We start from the raw sequence: 22,573 nt of genomic DNA, 5'->3' as shown, positions 1-22,573 counted from the left end.
ACTAATACAAAATCTGAAGTCACATATTTATGCACAATACAGCCTAGAAAAAATGCAATAGATAAGACAAGTGACGTGAAGCAGAACTATCAATATGGGAGAGGGAGAAACATAAATATAAACATTGGACCAGTTCATAGATAAGGAGTCTGGATGTTTTATGGTCCTCTGATTGGGGTCTAGTTCTGTGTTGCCCCGCAAGGTTTTAAAAGGAAATTCCTTAATTGATGTAAAAAGACATAAATCCATGCGACACATTAATTCCAGCACTGAGAGTGTCAAAGTTCGTCATAAATTTGTACTCCCAAACTCGTCTCTCTCTCTGAGATGTGAAGTTACCTTTCAATACCAGTAATTTCATATCCATGCCGCTGTGATCAGGGATACAGAAATGTTTTGCCACAGGTAGATCCATTCTTTTTTCTCTTATTGTGTGACGATGAGCATTCATCCTTGTTCTAAGCTTTTGCCCTGTCTCCCCCACATACAGACCCCCAGTTGGACATTTAGTACAAATAATTAAGTATGTCCAACTGGGGGTCTGTATGTGGAGGAGACAGGGCAAAAGCTTAGAACAAGGATGAATGCTCATCGTCACACAATAAGAGAAAAAAGAATGGATCTACCTGTGGCAAAACATTTCTGTATCCCTGATCACAGCAGCATGGATATGAAATTACTGGTATTGAAAGGTAAATTCACATCTCAGAGAGAGAGACGAGTTTGGGAGTACAAATTTATGACGAACTTTGACACTCTCAGTGCTGGAATGAATGTGTCGCATGGATTTATGTCTTTTTACATCAATTAAGGAATTTCCTTTTAAAACCTTGAGGGGCAACACAGAACTAGACCCCAATCAGAGGACCATAAAACATCCAGACTCCTTATCTATGAACTGGTCCAATGTTTATATTTATGTTTCTCCCTCTCCCATATTGATAGTTCTGCTTCACGTCACTTGTCTTATCTATTGCATTTTTTCTAGGCTGTATTGTGCATAAATATGTGACTTCAGATTTTGTATTAGTCTAGCCTGATGAAGAGACCTGAGTAGTCTCGAAAGCTTGAAATGTATTACCATCTTTTCAGTTAGCCATTAAAAGGTATCAACTACTGAGGACTCTCAATCCTGAATATTTTTCTATCCACTGGCTAACACGGTACAAAGATATACATCTTTCCTGTATAAGGATGTATAGTGAGAGACAGAAATATACTACACACTGAATTAAGGCCTCTTTTTGATTACAGTTAGATGTCAATATGTGCATTGCACTTCATGTTATGCGTTCTGACCATCGGCAGCGCTGGCTTCTCTCTTTTTATATTTGCATATTGCGTCGTGGCTGACCACCACTGTTGCCGTGCGCGCTGGGTTATGTTCGCCATTTTTGCTGTATTCATTGTGATGGATCTAGGCTGCTGTGCACACACACAGCAGCCCCGCCCTGCCCCAGGCTTTATCATTTGTACATCTGTGTCTGAGCCTGCATCGCCCTTCATCTGTGTTTGCTGGTTGGGCAGTGTGTGGAGGTTTAACCTGAGATGTCTGTGTTCAGACCTGGTTGGCCTTTATCTGCACTTGTTTCATCTGGCTGCACGGGAATGATTCAAACATGTTTCAGGTACATTTGTATCAGATATGGTCTTGCTTTTAAAATATTCAGGAGGCTGTAATTGCACAGTGAGTAATAAAAAATATAGAGTACGACCCCCCACATGAGATTGCCTTAGCGTGGCGGGGTGGCTCAATGTATTGATCAATATTTTGCCAAATGTCTCATTTTGATTACAGTTAGCTGTCAATATGTGCATTGCACTTCATGTTATGCATTCTGACCATCGGCAGCGCCGGCTTCTCTCTTTTTATATTTGAATTAAGGCCTCTTTGGCATTATTGTCTATTATTTAAGTGGTAAACAAATGACATCCGGTCTTTTATACAGTAAGTATGCATATTTTAATTAAACTATTTAAAGTTAAATTTTAGAGGGTATTATTTCTGTGAACTGTTAATTAATTACCATTTCACCCCCAGTTGTCCCCCCACAGTATGATGGCCATCAGTAGTGCCGCCACACTGTACGATGGCCATAAGTAGTCACTCAGCACTCTATACTTGGCTCCCACACACTGTATTCATGGCTTCTAGTAGTCCAGTAGTTTTCCCACACTGTATGCATTGCCCAAAGTAGTGCCCCCACACTGTATATTTGGTCCTCAGTAGTCCAAGCACACTGCATGGATGACAAGCAGTAGTCCCCCCACACTGTATGCATGGCCCTAATAGTCCCCCATGCTGTATGCATGGAATCTAGTAGCCCCTCAAACACTGTATGCATGGCTCCAATAGTCCCCCACACTGTATGCATGGCCCTAAGTATTCACTAACACTGTATGCATGGCCACCAGTAATTCCCTCACACTATATGGATGGCCCCCAGTAGTCACCCACACTGTATGCATGGACCCGAGTAGCCCCTCACAATATATGCAGGCCACCCAGTAGCTTGCCAACATTTTATGCATGGCCCCACAGTAGCCCACCCACATTGTATGTATGGCCCCCAGTAGCTCCCCCCATACTGTGTGCATGGCCCTCAGTGTTCCAGTAGTTACACACGCTGTATGTTTGGCTCCCAGTAGTCCCCCACACTGTATGCATAATCCCCAGTAGTTCCCTCACACTGTATGGATGGCCCCCCAGTAGTTCAGTAGTCCCCCATGGTGTATGCATGGCCCCCTTTATGTATGGCCCTACAGTAGCCCACCCACATTGTATGCATGGCCGCCAGTAGCTCCCTCATACTGTATGCATGTCCCCCAGTTGCCCATCACATTGCATCCATGGCTCCTTAGTAGCCCTCCCACATTGTATGCATAGCCCAGTCCTCTCACATTGTAAGCATGGCCACACAGAAGCCCTCTACCATTGCATGCAAAACGTCTAGTAACACCCTCACATTGTATGCATGGCTCCACAGTAGCACCCCACATTGTATGCATGGCCCCAAGTAGACCCCCATACTGTATGCATGGCTCCACCGTAGCACCCCCATATTGTATGCATGGCCCCCACTATTCCTCACATTGTATGCATGACCCCATAGAAGCCCTCCCACACTATATTCATTGCCCCCAGTATTCTAGTTGCCCCCCATACTGTTTGCATGGCCTCCCACTTTATGCAGTGCCCCCAGAAGTTCCCTTATGAGCAGAATTAAAATGAAATAAAATAAAAACATCCTATACTCACTTAACCATTAATATGAAAAAGAGAATGGACTGCACCTCCAAAAATCAAACAATGATCTAATGCCGATAGTTTAACATTCTGATCAGACTGTATGAAGCCCACTACCACGTCACGGCAAACCTCAGAGAGGGTCCCTATCGCCCTAATGGACCGGAACCGTGCACGGACCACCGCCGCAATGACAATGCACCGGCAGGGTGCAAAAAATATTTATACAGTATATACGGTATATAGCAATAGCTCCTACTCTGGGGCAACAAAACATTTTCTTTCTAACCATAAGGGGGACTTCACTAGTTTTACATGTTTTGCCATAGAAAAGGTCAGTTGTCCCAGATGAGGAGAGGACTGGCATAAATATTTATTGATGAGAGAGGCTTATTGGATATTGCGCCTTGATACGAAATTCCCCAAGGGAATGAATTATAAAAACAATTTGTTCTATATGTTAGGGACGGTGGAATGAACTAAATAATAAATAATAATAAGTGTGTTAGCCGCCCGTGGTCCACCGTGCAGAAGGTGTTACACTGCTGCTATGTAATGGCAGACGCACTATATGGCGGTATAACGCACGCGGGTTGAAGGCCACCCGGAGGGTGCTGGGCGGTCTCTGTTCCTTCACAGAGACGCCGAGGCATTAAATACAAAGGCTGAGCCTGTTGACGTCACAGGACTCAGTGGAATGCATGCACGGTATATGGTCACAGGACTTTGTTCCAAGACACAGGGTCCACATCCCTCTAGACCTACCATGCGTGCGGTGTCGCAACCGCAGATGCCAAGGAATACTGCTGACTGCAGCGCGGCGACAGACACTGCCACTATACGACAATGCCCGGTAGCAGGCGCAATGTCGGACGCTAGCACTGTGGAGGATGCGTATTGTGGCCTGTAGCTTGCCACTGACTGGCGCTGACTCTAACACTAGTTCCCTATCCACACACGTAATATCAGAGGGAATCTTAATGAGTCATTTGCAAGTCCATACATCCATCATAATTCACACAGGTAGCAACTAGAGTCTATACCAGCGCATGGCCGTGCGGCCATGCAAACCTTTTATAGCCAGGACCTTCCGCAAGCTTCCAGATCACTGAGATGGACCAATCAGATCTGGAGAAGTACCTGTGCATGTGACTCCCGATCTCCAATGGGAGAACGTCTCGTGAGCATGCTCACTAGAGCAACGGAAGGACTTAGCCTCTGGAGCGGTTTGCTGCTGAGCAGCCTGCATTGCTATTGCCGGCCCAAAGGTGGCAGCAAGTGCCAGACCCACAGAGCAGGTCTGGGCAGAGCGTCTGGAATGACGGGGCTGCTGAGCAAGCTCCTCTGTAGTCAATGGAGAATGGGAGACCGCAGAATGTGAGGCTCTGGATTCCTGCTGTGCCGCTGACGCCTAACACTATATCTATTGATTCTATTAACCATTCAACATCCAGTCATCATTTGTTTTGTATTACAGCTGCTGCATTTCATTAATCAATTATTTTTCTTTGCTCTGATTGGTGCTTGTTCCTTATTTGTACCTGTCTGCATGTTCTCACGATATCCTATGACTAAGGGCCCACTGTTGAGCCAGAAAAACATAAGGTTGTTTTTGTTGTTTTATTTTTAGTCATAGCCAAATAAACTTTTTTCGTTTTAACTGGTCAGTGTGCCGGAAATATATCCTTTCCTTTTCCTATGCTTGCTGAATGCACCATCAGGATCGGCACCCACCAGACACATGCTAGCAAACTTTCTTGGATTCCAGCTGGATAATACTCACGTGGAGACTCCCTGTCCCTCTCCCCTGCCAGTAGTCTTTATACTGTATGATGACCCAACAGAAGTGTCCACACAGCATGATAACCCCCACAGTAATCTCCTCACAATATGATTGCCTCGCATTTGTCAACACAGTAGTCCCCATACTGTATTATGGGTCCACAGAAGTTCCCACACAGTATGATTGTATGACAATATGATTGTAGTCCCCACACAGAATGACCATTGCATGATCCTCACATAGTATGATGCCTTCACATTCCCTTACAAGAACTTACTATTAAAATAAAAAATAGCTTAAATTTCTCACCTAACCTCTGATCGTGGTGTGTCTGTTAGCAGTCAGTATCATGGCTTGGATGGACCAACTTGACTCTGCCATTGAGCTGGGACGCACACAGGACGTTCTGAGTGTCACATTGCTGCTCAGTAGGCTGCAGTCCTGAAGTAACCTGAAGACTACAGAACAGAGTGCGGTAGTGCAGGGAGACTATGGCTCCTCTGCTGCAGGGTTTAACAGGCTGTGACACCCCTCTGCCCCATGGTAGTTATACTACTGCTTGCTAAATCCATAATATGCAAGAGTTTCCATGAATAAAATACAAGTTATACTGAATCAATTCCTGATATATCAATATATAATATGTATATCAAGATATATAAATCTTTTCAGCTCCAATGTCTTTTTCACATTCTGTTTATGGTGCAGATTGTATTTTCTATGTACCGTATATGGTTTCTTTCTATACGGTTAAAAATATAACTAATCACCATTACATACTGTCAGTAAGTTCTTATAAGTCATTGAATCAGGCATTGCTTGCCAAAACTGACCTATTATTTGTCATATCAAGCTACAGTAACTGTAAACCTATGGATTAAATTTTGTTAAGCCATCTCTTTAGTACCAAAGCAGTGGCTTAACAAACTATGAAAGAATTCATTTCTGTAGCCCTAAATCTATTTCACCACTGCCAATCATTCTCATTTTACAGTTAGGCTCCATCAGTAAAGTACAATTGCCCTATGTATCGTGAAAGCACCAGCTGCAAACAGTAAATGTACTTAGAGGCCCAATTTTCCTGAAGTATGCCAAAAGAATGTCCTTTTGACATTTGTTTGCAAGATATGTGCCAGAATTCTTTTTTCAGCTCTACTGAAAAACATAGTCATCTACAGGTTTCGATAGTGAATGCTTTATTGAATAAAGGTTGATTGTGTGGAATATATTTCGTTCATATGTGATCAGACCATAAAAATCTGTCACTGTAAAGCATAGTGTTTCTGGAAGGTTATGGTTTGGGTCACATTTAGAGATGAGCAAATCTGCTTAAGTTCAAATTTGCGTTAAAAATTCAGTTTGCATTGAATTTATTAGATAAAAATCAAATTTGCCATCTAAAGACATATATTATGCTCAGAGGTGACTCCAGGTCCAAAAGCATAATAAATCTATTAATAAAAAATATATATACCTACCTCCCACCAGCTCCCACCTATCCTGCTCCACAGCTACATCTGGTTCTTTTCACTCTTCAGGACTTTTTGGTGCTTCCGGAAGCTGACTAGGCCTCACAACATCATGTCATGACTTTGCGTGAGGCTTAGTGACTCAATGTTATTGTGTTGCCCAACCACATCATGATGCCATGAAGCTTAACTGAAACTATGAGGCCCAATAAGTGCTACAGACATTAAAGATCCCTGAAGAGTTGAAGGAGCTAGAGGTAGCAAAGCAACGACAGGCTAGTAAAAGGAGTGCATTATATATACTGTATATTTTTATGTATTCCTGGCCATAAAACAAAATCAACAATTGACAGCCTGATTTCTTGAATTTTCATTTTCATTAACCCCTTAGTGACAGAACCAATTTTGTTAAATTCTGAAAAATATCACTTTATGTGGTGATAACCCTGGAATGCTTCAACAAATCCCATTGATTTTGAGATTATTTTTTTGTGGCACATTATAATTTATGATAATGGTAAATTTAGGTTGATGTGTTTTGTGTTTATTTATTAAAAAATACCAGAAACTTGACAAAAATGTAAAAAAATTGCAATTTTCAAACTTCGAATGATTATCCGTTTAATCCAGATAGTCATGTCACACAAAATCATTAATAAATAACATTTCCGACATGTCTGCCTTACATCAGCACCATTTATAGAATGCTAATTTATTTTGTTAGCCTTTTAGGAGGTTTAAAAATGTAGCAGTAATTTTTCATTTTTTCAAGGAAATTTACAAAATTTATTTTTTGAGGGACCTATCCAGGTTTGAAGTGACTTTGGGGGTGCTATTTATCGGAAAACCCCAAACGTGATACCATTTTAAAAACAGCGCCCCCTGACATATTGAAAACTGCGGTCAGGAAGTTTATTAACCCTTCAGGTGATTTTCAGAAATTAATGCAAAGTAGTATAGCAGGAATGAAAAAGTGTTTGTTTACCACCTAAATGTCGCTAACTTCTGAACTGACCACTAGAGCCGGGAGACTCTAAGGCCGCTCTTTGGCCATGAACTGCTATAGCAAACATCAGGACCACACAATCATGATCTTGGTGTGTCAATTAGATTAAAGCGGAAGCCCCCACAATCTTTTAAACATTTTTCCGATGTAGTCACTTTTGACAGCAGCAACTAAGGGGTTAAACAGATATGGACGGTGCCAACACTGGTCGTTTGTGATACAGCAAGTGGTCAGCTATAGTGTACAGTTGACAGCTGCTGGATTGTCACCTGTATGGGGATGCTATTCTCTTATAACTCAGGTCAGTAAAAAGACGTATTGGCTGTCATTAAGGGGTTAAAGTATGGTAACAACATAGTCATCTTAGGTATACAGGCATTGTATAGGAAACCAAACAACACACCAGTACGTGAAAGAAATCAGGATACCTGTAGAAAAACCAATAAAACAGAAGAAAAACATTGAAACTTATTGCAGATGAGTTGTGGGTCAGTATTATCCCCAGGACTCCACAAGCGCAAGGCAACAATGTTAACTGAGCCCATCATGATGTTTTGTGTGTGAAGATTAGTACTGAGCGAGTATACTCGTTACTCGAGATTTCCCGAGCATGCTCAGGTGATCTCCGAGTATTTTAGCGTACTCAGAGATTTAGTTTCTGTCGCCGTAGCTGCATGATTTGCGGCTGTTAGACAACGTGAATACATATGGGGATTGCCTGTATTCAGGCTGTCTAGCAGCCACAAATCATGCAGCCAAGGTGACAGAAACTAAATTTCTGAGCTCGCCAAAATACTCAGAGATCACCTGAGCATGCTCGGGAAATCTCGAGTAACGAGTATACTCGCTCATCTGTAGTGATGATATAATTCTTCCCAACTGTAGAGAAGGGCAGTGCCAATTTTTTCTGAGTTTTAACTAATACCAAACATGAAATTTTCTATATTTTTTTTTACTAACCATTTGATTCTAGTTTTACTTTTTTCACTTATGTTTTTTGTGGTTGAAGTGTTGGAAACCCTATAATAATTTCCTGCCTTTTTTTAGGTACTGACATCTTACATGAAAGGTCTCAGAACTTGTTTAACCACAGTCATCCTCCAGTTATGAATATACTAATATCAGGATTACAGAATGGCCTCCGAAAATAAAAACAGGTATCCTGTTGACCAAATGCTAAATGATATTCATTTGGAAATTTATCACAAGCTCTTCGGGATATTAGGCTATAGAACAGTTTCAGACTGTGCGCAATTAAATCATGAAACGTTACAGGAAATGGGAGTCTCACTTACTGGACACAGGAAGAGAATTCTCAGGAAGATACAAGTTGAATTGGAAAAGGGTTATGGAGACCTTGAACATGTTGAAAAACAAAAGGTCAACAATGAGATCTTATTAATTGATGACAGAAAAATAGAAATACCTGATAAGGAGGCGATTGCTGTGAATTCTGAATTCAATAATCTAATGGGATATTGTACAACATCAATTGATTGTGGGATGCCCAACAAAAATGACAATGATGTTTCTGAACTTTTGGAACACAGTGCTGAAGAAAAATCCACTGAATCATTCCCTGAATCCACTGGAGAAAGTAGTGATAAAACATTTGATGATATAGAGGAGTTGGACTCTGAAAACTTTTTTGAATTTCAAGGACCTATGACTGAAAACGAATTATATAATGAAATAAATTTAGAAAAAGTGAATAGAAAAGCAGCCGGTCCTACAAGATCATTCATATTAAGGAATAGACCTGTACCTGATTTACCAGATTCTGCCACAAACACATCCTACAATTTGTAAGTATTATGATTTAGTAGTAGTACTCTTTACATAAAAATTTAGATAATAAGCCAATAATCTATGTCTTTAAGATACAAAAATGCAATCTAATGTTGTTTGGTATTCAGATGATGTTAGGGTAATTTTAGCCCAATTTTTGAGGTTATTGCTGTTCTTCATCAACAACATCCATTATATGGATGGATATTTCAATTTCATTCATCATGGCACCATAAAAACATCTTAATTTTGGTAAAACCAAATAGTGAGTATAAATACCACTTCTACTGACTTTCATATTTACATTCATCATGGATGCCTAGACAACCATTTTTATGAACCTTTAGATTTTTCTCTTTACACGAGGATAATATTAAGGTGCACCATGGTTTGATAGTTTATATTGTATAGTCCACTTCAAAACCTACATAATGATCTACAAAATGTCTCTTATTATAGTAATTCATAGATCTACATAGGAACTATAGACAAAAAAAACTGTAGAACGGCATATATAGGTTGTCTGGGCAAATTATATTGATGACCTGCAGATTGCTATAGAATTGGTCATCGTTATTAGATTGGTGAGGTCCAACACTCATTCACCCCAAGAATCAGCTGTGATCAGATCGAGCAGCAGCTGGATCTAAAGAGTGAAAGGAGCTGAGCAGCATAGCTTTGTTCACTTTGCAGTTGCCGCTGCCAAAAACGGCAGATCAGCTCCTATTCAAAAAAAAATTGGATGTTAGCAATATCGGATCAGTAGGGGTCTGATACCTGGCACCGCTATTGATAAACTGTCATCAGCTCCACGGGCAAATGGATAAAAACAGTGAATGGAGTTCAACAGCTCAACTTCATGCACTGTGTAGTAGCCACTGATGAAAGCTGTAGATCATCTCCAATTCTCTTGTATAAGAGCCAAACTTCAGTTCTTGTATAAGAAATAGGGTGGTCTGCAGATAAACTGCTGCACTGCCGTGTACAGCAAAATCTTCCAAAGAGATATAATACAAAAGATGTGTAGTCTATTATAGAGCAATGTAAGAGACTATGGTACCAATGTGAAGGTACTGAGGCAGCTCACTGGTTTTACCCATCATAAGCTATTTCTAGCTTGGCATCTTGGTAATGATACACCTTTTTATAGTTTAACCAGCTGATATTATTTTTCACTACGAAGCAGGATTTTCTTCTAATTACTGATAGATTTCAGCTGGTGTCATGACTTTCCAAGGCTTTTCACACGTGTCTTTCTTAATGTGTTCAATACGTTTTCCCTGTGTTATTTCTCATTATTGCACATAACTTAATTTATGGACGTCTATGGTTGGATTTCTTTGACTTTTTGGATTGGATGGGCTGTTACTGACATCTGGTGAGAATTTCATGTCAATAACACCTTTAGAAATGATTGATGTGTTCACTACTTATATCACCCGCTATGTACACATTTGAGTAAGTTATGCCTGACACAATCCATAAAAGTAAACGCAATCCCACCCTTTTCTTTTTCTTTGTCTCAAACTGTACTATGTTTCTACTTACATTGTTTCTATTTCGATTCACATCAAGAACTTCAGTTCTTGGCAGGCGCTACTACACAGTGATTGGAGCTGTGCTCCTTAGCTCTATTAACTGTTTAAATCTGGCTACTGTTTGTGCTGATCAGAGCGTCCCAGGTGTAAATCCCCTATTTATCTAATATTGATGACCTATCAGATTGATTGATGATCAGTATCTTTAGCCCAGACTGTCTGTCTGTCAGTCTGTCTGTCTATTTACAGTATTATTTATTTTTGTTACATCTTGAGATCTGATTGCAAAAGAGCAGAGAAGTCTTGTTGCTTCATTTGTTTTCTTTCTCTAACTGTTAAAAAACTCTAAATCTAAAATCCTGCTCCATCTTTAAGGTACTGTCACACTTAGCGATGCACCAGCGATCCCGACCAACGATATCACTCGGTCAGGATCGCTGGTACATCGCTAAGTGGTCACTAGTGAGCTGCCACACAGGCAGATCTCACCAGCGATATAGCAGGGGTCGGGGGTCGCTACTTACCTGTCAGACGAGGCGATCCTGACGTCCTCCCGCCCGCGTCCACGTGTCGCTTGTCGGCGCCAGGAGGACGCTGACAACGAGAAACGGCTCAGGACGTTCTCGTGCGATCAGCGATAACCCGCGGGGGAGCGGTCGGAGGTAAGTATCACACACAGCGATATCACTAGCAATATCGCTATAACGTCACAACAACCAGTGACGTTATAGCGATATTGCTAGCGCTATCGCTTAGTGTGACAGGCCCTTTACTCTGCAACTCAGAATTCCAGATACCAGTTTCTCTTATGACTTGTAATTCCCTATACTACATTACAGAAAATGATTATTTTCATAGCCTTCTAAAGCTAGCTGAAAATAATGCCAAACTGTTCTTTGCTCACAACAATTTGAAGACACTTGAACAGGTTTTCTCATCTCTACCTAAAGAGTGTGTTCACTAAACTGCTGCAAATTGTCAAAGGGGAAATCTTCAAGCCTTGTGTCGGGGAGCTATTTGGGCAGGTGTCCTATGCAGAGTAGTCACAGAGAAGTAAGGGATACAGTCGCAGCCAGGATATAAAATATAAGCGACAGTCACACTGAGCACAATTCTACAATTCTCGTCTCTATAGTCTTACATCTTACATATCTATCTTTCATGACTCTTGCAAAAACACACTTGTCCGACCCGAGTGTATATATTTACTTCAATAGAATGAATGAAATCAGCCTCAGCCCAGTATCTGCTATCAAAGGACTGTTGGGAGGTTCTTACACACATTAGTTGTTTGGCTGATCCCATGTAGCTAATATATGTATCCTAACCGCCGGCATCTATGGCAAGAAGTTGTGTGTGCATCGTGTTGCAACAATATCAGTCATGCTAGGCCGGCTACTCAAAAGCACAGTCAGTGATTCAGGAAAGATGCAGTTTACTGGGCTCCCGTCAGAGGTCCTGCAAATCGATTTGCTCATCTTTAGTATATAATGTTAATATTATGCTTGTCCTTGCTTGATTTATAGAAAGTCCATTTTAAAAGCTATCTCAGCACATCCCTAGAAGTGCAACTGAACCTTAAACTGTATTTTAAAGGGCGCCAGTCAGGTGATACATGCTGCCCAAACCGGGAGAAGAATGCGTCAGCCACCGGCTGTACTATCCCAGCCATATATATTTTTCTCCGAATGCTGTTTCACGTATGCATGTATCAGCTGACAGGTCCTTTTTAAGTTTACATTTCATTCCTTTTTAAGCAGGCGGAAAGCAACTAGAAAAAAGGATCTGTATACTGGAGGAAAACCTACTCAAAGTTTACAAAAAGGTGAGTTACTAAGTTTTTATACTATAAAGTGATGCATATAGATGTGACATGTTCTAACTTGACACACAGGTAAAAATGCAGCTAGATGTTTTGATGCAGAAAACTGTAATTCGATAACTTACTTGAAAGCTTGATGGAGTGATAGCTTTATCAAACAGTTGTTCATAAACAGATATGTTAAGCTAAATGTCAAAATTTTTTGTTTATTTCATTTTTTTTTCAATTTATCCCCTTCACAAAAAATGATGAAATAATAAATTCTAGGTAGGTACACATCCAAAGAGATGAGAAAAAAAAATATTGTTTATGACATACACACCTTGGGAGATAGAAAGTCACACTTAAATGTTAAATGTCGGATTTTCGGGAAATTGCTTTTGTATTTAAAAAAATAAACAGTTATTCCCATCTTCTCAAAAAAATTCCACAAGAAATGCAACAACACACTTAAGACATTTGTTACTAGTAGCAATAAGTACATCATTTCTGATTGTCACTGATTTCAGATATTTTTCTGTGGCTCGTTGCTGCTTTCTAGTGCATAATGCATGAAGAAAGACGAATGTGTATTTGCAATTCAAGTGCCAGAGGAAAAATGCCCGCTACATCATATCACAGACTAAAGGGTATCTGTCAGCATGTTTTTGCTATCTGAGATCAGCTGAATGTAGAGACAGAGACCCTGATTACAGAGATGTGTCACTTACTTGTCTTCTTTGTGTAGCTTTCATAAAATCATTGTTTTATTAGCAGGAGATTATCACTGTAGGACTTCTTGGCCTTTTGCTCAGTAGTTCGACCTTAGATCCACCACTAATTGGCAGCTTTCTGCCAATGCATAGTGTACACAGAAAGCTGCCAATCAGTGACGTGGGAGGACTGTACAGAAAACTACTAGATCTGCAGCAGATGACACAGTGTTTAGTCAAAACTGCAGCTAAAGTAACTGATACATCACTGGAATCATAGCCTTTGCCAATATGTCATGCTGCTTCTGGAGCCCCCCGCGGGGCCTGGGCGTACTCGGTACCGGGTCCGTCGACTTCAATGGGGGATGGTGTCACGACGGCGGTGACCTGGTCCGTGGCCCAGAGGCGTCCAGTAATAAAATAGGGGAAAGTTGTGTGGTATTTATGTGGCAAAAATGAAAATAAAGTTTATAGATGGTTAAATACGTGATGCCACCTGTGGTATTCTGGTCAGAGGTGACCAGCGCTGCGGTGTTGTTCCCCTGAGACTGTTGATGTGGCGCAGCTGAGGTGAAAATAGCCCTCCACAGGTAGAGCAATAGTCCCAGGGCAAAAATGTTAAATTAATAGTAAAAATGGCTGTGAACATTGGGGTGCAGAAAAATGAGAGAAAGACACAGAGAGGTGCAGTTTCTTTACCTTTTACTTGAAAGTGGTTGCAATCCAGAGTACCACATACAGGTGATGAAATGAGTCCGGCTCGCCTGGAGGCATTCAGGGGATCCACCTTGCCAGGTGGGGATTTAGGACCTTCCTTCTGCGCTTTGTGTGTGGGTCTCCGCTATTTATAACTAAGCTGCGACCCTCAATTGCGTGATGATTTCACTAACCTGTACGGCTGTCAGCATGAGCCTATTCCACGGGTACTGTCCTTTTCAGCCCCGGGCTCCTTATCTGCTGCCATGCCCTCTGGTGTACAATGTCGCACAGGAATTTACAATTCCCTGTACTTTCAGATCCGGCGATCAGAACATACAGCTCCTGACCACCAAAGACTCTGATGTCCCTTTTCTCCCTATTAGCTCTGGGTTTGCTATATGCAGTTTTAGCTTCCCCAGAGTCTCTCTGTCTCTGCTCGTGTCCTTTCCCTCTTCACAGATCAGCTGCCTGTCTTGAACTTCTCTCAGATCAGCTCCCTGCCTTCCACTGACTGGATCTTCCAGAAAGATCTTTTACCTCACGTTTTAACTGCCTTGTCATTTCTCCTCACAGCTCACAGCTGCTCTCGTTTCCATGACAACCCCCTCAGCTGACTTCTAACTGACTCACCAACCCCCTCTGCTGGCCAGAATTTATAAGGCATCTCCCTTTTCTGACTTGCAGCAGGAAATTGTGATTTAATCTATTACCTGGCATGGGGGCCCCTTTCTTCCTCCATGAATGACTTCACCTCTTAGAGGGAGGCAATGTCATTGTGACAACTGGACTCTGGGGTGTCACATTCCCCCCCAGTTAAGTTCAGTACTACTGGATTGAGGAAAATATAACAAGAATTGTTGACAACAACAATTAATGAAAATCTACAAAGTCTTAAATTTGTAAAAATTATCAAAAAAACAGAAAAGAAAAAGAAAACAATAGCACAGTTACTGCAGCGACCATTCCTTACACTGCTGTCCAGGAATTGTCTTTGTGCTTGTACCTGGAGTTTGGTTGGTGAGAACCGCCTTAACTCACTTTGTGTGTCGTCCCTGGGCGTGGCTACAGGGCACTCTGTAGATGGGCCTGTTTTTCGGCCACACCAGCGGCTTATTTCAAGGCCTTTTTCGGGTAACTATTTACAAATACAGTTCTGACCACACTGTTATGAGGTCTGATGAACTCCCTCTTCTGCTGAGGGAAGGTAGTGAGGCTGATTACCAAGCACCTGAGCTGGGAGAGGATGACTGGGCGACGGGGATCTCTGACTGGATATAAGGCAGCCGACGCCCTTCTGCCTCGCTGGTGATTTCTCTGTGGAATTGTAGGAGACCAGTCTGATTCCTGCTCCTCAAAAGCTAAGCTTTCTGCTTTGCCTTTTTGCATTTGTGTTTTGGTTTTAGTTTGCCTTGCTTTTCTGGATTCTGCCATTCCCTGCTGGGGTGAGCTGAATTCCTTTTTGTCGGTTTGCTCTGTCTTCAGAAAATACCTGAGTACTGACATAGTCTTTTTGAAGCCTAGCGTCTTCAGGGCCTTTTTCCCTGTCAGTCTGTTGGCTCTTATTTTGATAGGGTTTTTCGCGGATTGCAGACAGCAGCCTTCCTATCCTGTCCTATCTAGTTAGCTTGGGCCCCTCATTTGCTCAGTCTATCTTTCTATCTGTGTTAGTGTTTTTTCTTCTTGCTTCACCATCATTATATGTTGGGGGCTGCCTATTGCTTTGGGGTCTGCTCTGGGGCAGTTTAGATTTCCCTTTCTGTCTTTAGGCTAGGCAGTTCTCTGGCTGTGATCAAGGGGTCTAGGGCATCGTAGGAACCCCCCACGGCTACTGCTAGTTGTTGTTGATAGGTTCAGGGGTCTGCAATCCGATAGCTGCCAACTTCTCTGGTTTTCTGGACTTAGCTAGCATTTCTGTTTTTGCCTCCTACGGTGACTCATTCATAACAGAATCACCAGCCTTATGCAGATCCTAGGGTACTCAATAGCAGGAAAGAATTTAAAAAAAAAAAAAGTTGTATATTTTTTCCTCTATATCTCTGAGGCCGTAGGGGGAATTTATTTTTCTCTCAATGAGATAAAGCAATTGTCTGATCGTGTGGAGCAGCTCACTGTGGAAGTGCTGGGAATTTCCGCCTACCTTGCTCATTCACATGCTGCTGAACCAAAGATCCCTACTCCTGATGTGTTTTTTGGGGATCGGTCTAAATTATTGAATTTCAAAAATAATTGTAAATTATTTTTTGCCTTGAAGCCTAACTCGTCAGGGAGCTCCACGCAGCAGGTTAAAATTGTCATTTCTTTGCTGCGTGGCGATCCCCAGGATTGGGCGTTTTCTTTGAAACCTGATGATCCTAGTCTGACTAATGTGAACGCATTTTTTCAAGCCTTGGGGTTGTTGTATGACGAACCTAATGCTATTGATCAGGCTGAAAAGACCCTGTTGGCATTGAGCCAGGGTCGAGATTTTTCAGAATTGTACTGTCAAAAATTCCGAAAGTGGGCGGTCCTTACTGCCTGGAATGATAATACCTTGGCAGCTCTCTTTCGGAAGGGTTTGTCAGAAGCCGTAAAAGATACTATGGTGGAATTTCCTGTTCCCTCTGGTCTGGACGATTCTATGTCATTAGCCATTCAGGTTGATCGGCGTTTACGTGAACGCAGGACTGCACGAGAGGTGTGGCCACCTGTTGAGCAAGTGTCTGAACCTATGCAATGTGATAGAGTTTTGTCCAGGGAGCAACGTCAGGAGTTCAGAAAGCGTAATAAGCTGTGTTTTTTTTGTGGAGATGCCTCCCATATTATTTCTGTCTGTCCTAAATGAGAGAAACGTTTTGCACACACGTTTTCTGTGGGTGGTGTTCAACCTAAGTTTCTTCTGGCAATTACTCTGATCTGCTCCCTGTCCACATTTTCCGCCAAGGCTTTTGTGGATTCGGGAGCAGCCCTGAATCTAATGGACTTGGATTTTGCTAAACGTTGTGGATTTCCTATGACACCTCTGCGGACGCCTATCCCTTTGAGAGGGATTGATGCTACTCCTTGTCGAAAAATAAACCTCAGTTTTGGACCAAGGTGGTAATGCGGGTCGCCCCAAACCATCAAGAAAATTGCAGATTTTTGGTGTTGCATAATTTGCATGATACCATTGTTCTGGGGTTTCCCTGGTTGCAAATTCATAATCCAGTTTTGGACTGGAAATCTGTGTCTGTGGTGAGTTGGGGTTGTCGGTGTGCCCTTAGTGAGGCTCCAGTTTTTTTCACCTCTCCTCAGTCGCATGATGTTCCTGACTATTTGGCGGACTTTTATGATGTATTTAGTGAGAATGAGTCTGCGTCTTTGCCTCCTCATAGGAGTTATGACTGTGCAATTGAACTGAGCCTGGGGTGTAAATTTCCCAAGGGTCGGCTCTTCAATTTATCTGTACCCGAGCACGAGGCTATGCGATCCTATATTAAGGAGGTGTTGGAGAAGGGTCATATTAGACCATCCTCTACACCATTAGGTGCTGGGTTTTTTTTCGTGGCCAAAAAGGATGGTTCATTAAGGCCTTGTATTGATTATCGTGCCCTCAACAAAATTACTATTAAATATCAGTATCCGTTACCCCTGATTTCGGATCTATTCTCCAGAGTTAAAGGTGCTTGCTGGTTTACCAAGCTTGACCTCAGGGGGGCGTATAATCTTATCCGCATTAAGCATGGGGATGAATGGAAGACGGCGTTTAATACTCCGGAGGGACATTTTGAGTACCTGGTGATGCCTTTTGGGCTCACTAATGCCCCTTCTGTCTTCCAGTGCTTCATGAACGACATTTTCCGAGACTTTGTGGATAAATTTTTGATTATCTACAGTGGGGAAAAAAAGTATTTAGTCAGTCAGCAATAGTGCAAGTTCCACCACTTAAAAAGATGAGAGGCGTCTGTAATTTACATCATAGGTAGACCTCAACTATGGGAGACAAACTGAGAAAAAAAAATCCAGAAAATCACATTGTCTGTTTTTTTTTCATTTTATTTGCATATTATGGTGGAAAATAAGTATTTGGTCAGAAACAAGCAATCAAGATTTCTGGCTCTCACAGACCTGTAACTTCTTCTTTAAGAGTCTCCTCTTTCCTCCACTCATTACCTGTAGTAATGGCACCTGTTTAAACTTGTTATCAGTATAAAAAGACACCTGTGCACACCCTCAAACAGTCTGACTCCAAACTCCACTATGGTGAAGACCAAAGAGCTGTCAAAGGACACCAGAAACAAAATTGTAGCCCTGCACCAGGCTGGGAAGACTGAATCTGCAATAGCCAACCAGCTTGGAGTGAAGAAATCAACTGTGGGAGCAATAATTAGAAAATGGAAGACATACAAGACCACTGATAATCTCCCTCGATCTGGTGCTCCACGCAAAATCCCACCCCATGGGGTCAGAATTTTCACAAGAACGGTGAGCAAAAATCCCAGAACCACGCGGGGGGACCTAGTGAATGAACTGCAGAGAGCTGGGACCAATGTAACAAGGCCTACCATAAGTAACACACTACGCCACCATGGACTCAGATCCTGCAGTGCCAGACGTGTCCCACTGCTTAAGCCTGTACATGTCCGGGCCCGTCTGAAGTTTGCTAGAGAGCATTTGGATGATCCAGAGGAGTTTTGGGAGAATGTCCTATGGTCTGATGAAACCAAACTGGAACTGTTTGGTAGAAACACAACTTGTCGTGTTTGGAGGAAAAAGAATACTGAGTTGCATCCATCAAACACCATACCTACTGTAAAGCATGGTGGTGGAAACATCATGCTTTGGGGCTGTTTCTCTGCAAAGGGGCCAGGACGACTGATCTGGATACATGAAAGAATGAATGGGGCCATGTATCGTGAGATTTTGAGTGCAAACCTCCTTCCATCAGCAAGGGCATTGAAGATGAAACGTGGCTGGGTCTTTCAACATGACAATGATCCAAAGCACACCGCCAGGGCAACGAAGGAGTGGCTTCGTAAGAAGCATTTCAAGGTCCTGGAGTGGCCTAGCCAGTCTCCAGATTTCAACCCTATAGAAAACCTTTGGAGGGAGTTGAAAGTCCGTGTTGCCAAGCGAAAAGCCAAAAACATCACTGCTCTAGAGGAGATCTGCATGGAGGAATGGGCCAACATACCAACAACAGTGTGTGGCAACCTTGTGAAGACTTACAGAAAATGTTTGACCTCTGTCATTGCCAATAAAGGATATATCACAAAGTATTGAGATGAAATTTTGTTTCTGACCAAATACTTATTTTCCACCATAATATGCAAATAAAATAAAAAAAAAACAGACAATGTGATTTTCTGGATTTTTTTTTCTCAGTTTGTCTCCCATAGTTGAGGTCTACCTATTATGTAAATTACAGACGCCTCTCATCTTTTTAAGTGGTGGAACTTGCACTATTGCTGACTGACTAAATACTTTTTTTCCCCACTGTATCTGGATGATATTTTGATCTTCTCCAAGGATTGGGATTCTCATGTGGAACATGTTCGGACGGTGTTCCGGATCTTGAGGGAGAATTCCCTGTATGTCAAAGGATCGAAATGCCATTTTGGGTACAGAGGATTTCATTTTTGGGATTTATTTTGTCTCCATCAACTATTGAAATGGATCCGGCCAAAATAGGGTTTTTCGCGGATTGTAGACAGCAGCCTTCCTATCCTGTCCTATCTAGTTAGCTTGGGCCCCATCATTTGCTCAGTCTATCTTTCTATCTGTGTTAGTGTTTTTTCTTCTTGCTTCACCGTCATTATATGTTGGGGGCTGCCTATTGCTTTGGTGTCTGGGGCAGTTTAGATTTCCCTTTCTGTCTTTAGGCTAGGCAGTTCTCCGGCTGTGATCGAGGGGTCTAGGGCATCGTAGGAACCCCCCAAGGCTACTGCTAGTTGTTGTTGATAGGTTCAGGGGTCTGCAATCTGATAGCTGCCAACTTCTCTGGTTTTCTGGACTTAGCTAGCATTTCTGTTTTTGCCTCCTACGGTGACCCATTCATAACACCACACATAGTCCTGTGGCCTAATTGTCCTTTAACTGGTTTTTGCGAATACTTTAAAAAAGGTTCTTACAGTAAGTCTCTGTAGGCTCTCATGCTTACCGGTTATTACTATACATTCTTATTACTTTATTTACATTATGTAATCTCTAACGGGCAGGGATCTGACCTCTAGTACTACGAGTGGATCTACACAGTATAGGTATTTCGGATTACCTGAGCGGTTCTCTGATGTCTACTGTTGGTGTACTAGTCACTATGCTATAAGTAGACTTGTATAAGATAAGTATTAGGCTGAGGGTGCCAATACTTTTGTCTGGCCCATTTTTGGAGTTTTGTGTGAAATGATCAATGTTTTGCTATTTGCTTCATTTAAGACAAATTAAATGAAGATAATAATACCAAAGAATTTGTGTTTGCAATCATTTTCAGGAAGAAACTGAGTATTATCTGACAGAATTGCAGGGGTGTCAATACTTTTGGCCACAACTGTAGGTATTCTAGACTGCCTTCTCTCTACTCCTAGACTCACCATGAGATTGTCAGATTCGCTGTTAGCAGGGGACAGATTTCTGCATTCCACTGCAGATGTGGTATCTGTTACTGGAGCCATTTCATTATAAGTCTCTTCTTCATCTGGTGCAGTAGGCTGATGAAAGGTTAGGACTGGTACTACGATACCATGATTTACTTGTGTCCACGTCCAAGGAATTCTCCAAGTATAGTTTGAATCTTTTCTTCCACCTCCACTATGGGTTGTGGAGTGTCTTGAACTTCTTTCTTGTCCTTCAATTGATCAGGGCACATCTTTAGATGATCTTTTGAGACTGCTTCGAAGGTTTCTCCTCTATCTTTGCTGATGATACATACTTTGGTGTTATTAAAGTATGAAGGTATCACCTTGTATGGCTCTGCCTCCCACTGGTCATCTAGTTTGTGAACACGTCTCTTTCTTTTTAGCACTTGTTCTCCTGGTGTCAAGGGAACTGCAGGGGTGTGTTGGTTGTAATTTCTTTCCTGTCTCTGTCTTGCTTGGGACAAACTTTTCTCCACACATTCTTGCACTTTGCGGTATTGTTGCTGCCACTCTGTATTCCAGTCTGCATCTGGTGATGTTGTCTCAGGCGTTAAGACTCCCATGTCTAAATCAATAGGCAACTTGCCAGGTCTTGCTCTCATCAAGTAGGCCAGAGTGCAATTTGTAGAGTTTACTGGTATATGATTATATATGTCTACCAGATCTGGCAACTTCTCTGGCCACTGGTTTCGTTCTTCCAGAGGTAAAGTCTTCAATAAGTCAACTACCACCTGGTTCATCTTCTCACACATGCCATTTGTCTGTGGATGGTACGGTGTCGTTCTGATTTTCTTGCAACCGTACATGTTACAGAACTCCTGGAACACTTCTGCCTCAAAGGCTGGACCTTGATCGGTGAACACTTGTTCAGGGTATCCGTGTGGTCGACAATAGTGTTGCTGAAATGCCTTGGCTGCTGTCTTCGCTGTTTGGTCTTTAACAGGTACAACTACCAAGAACCTTGAGTAATGGTCCATGATGATCAATGCATAGGTGTAGCCATTCCTACTCGGAGTTAACTTCACATAATCCAAGGCTACCAGTTCAAGTGGCTGTTTTGTGATGATCTGCTGTAATGGGGCTCGCTGTCTGTTTTGGTCTTTTCTGCGCAGGTTGCGTGGGCCGCATTCTCGGCATCACTTCTCAATGGAACTCCTCATGCCAACCCAGTAGAATCTTTCACGAAGTAGAATTTCCAACTTCTTCCAACCGAAGTGTCCTGCTCCATTGTGGTACGCCTCTAAGACCATTGGCGCATCCCTTTTCGGGACTACCACCTGCCAGACCAGTTCGTGTGTGCGCGAGTTGATGTTCCTCCGACACAGTTTACCCTCGTAGATGAACAGCTTGCCTCTCTGCTTTCATAGCTGCTGTGCTTCCTGTGGGTCATCTGGACCAGGGTGTACATCAGCTTGTGCCAGCCACTCCTTTACTAGGTGAACAGCTTGGTCACTATCTTGTGTCTCAGCCCACTCATGATGGGGTAATGAATTCAACGTTACCTCTCGTATGATAAAGCGCTTATTCCTCACTCCTTGGGAGCGCTGGGCTGCAATTGGATGGTGGAAGGCTGGTAACTCGATTTCTTCGAGTTCTTTTGAATCTTCTCCCCCGTCTGGTGAATTAGGCATCCTGGACAATGCATCCGCATTAGCGTTCTTATGTACTGCTCTGTACTTGATGGTGAACTCGTAGTTGGACAGCCTGGCCATCCATCACTGCTAAAGTGCCCCGAGCTTTGCCGTTTCAAGGTGGGTTATCGGATTATTGTCCATGTAGATGGTGAACTTTGCGGAAGCCAAGTAGTGCTTGAAGCGCTCTGTTACTGACCAGACTATGGCGAGGAACTCCAGCTTAAAGGAACTGTAGTTGCCGGGGTTCCACTCAGTGGGACGAAGCCTCCTGCTGGCGTAGCCAATCACTCTCTCTCTGCCTTTCT

At 42.3% G+C, this 22,573-nt stretch overlaps 1 protein-coding gene across 3 annotated transcripts in view; it reads left to right on the top strand.

The window, feature by feature from the left end:
* ARAP2 (ArfGAP with RhoGAP domain, ankyrin repeat and PH domain 2) overlaps nt 1-22,573 on the top strand; it is a 453,511-nt gene that overhangs the window by 9,493 nt on the left and 421,445 nt on the right. For 2 of the 3 annotated variants that reach the window (XM_073574725.1, XM_073574723.1), the window contains exons 2-3: nt 8,553-9,310; nt 12,589-12,656. In XM_073574725.1, the coding sequence (XP_073430826.1) occupies nt 8,640-9,310; nt 12,589-12,656 (739 nt within the window). In that variant the 5' untranslated portion in view covers nt 8,553-8,639. The remainder of the gene's footprint in view (nt 1-8,552; nt 9,311-12,588; nt 12,657-22,573) is intronic. The other variant, XM_073574724.1, reaches the window with a different exon arrangement.

The sequence above is a fragment of the Dendrobates tinctorius genome, unplaced genomic scaffold (genome assembly GCF_039654945.1).
Source record: "Dendrobates tinctorius isolate UK_male_01 unplaced genomic scaffold, ASM3965494v1 ptg000039l, whole genome shotgun sequence".
Lineage (NCBI taxonomy): Eukaryota > Metazoa > Chordata > Amphibia > Anura > Dendrobatidae > Dendrobates > Dendrobates tinctorius.
Note: the sequence above shows the minus strand (reverse complement) of the source record. Positions and strands in the feature narration are given on the sequence as shown.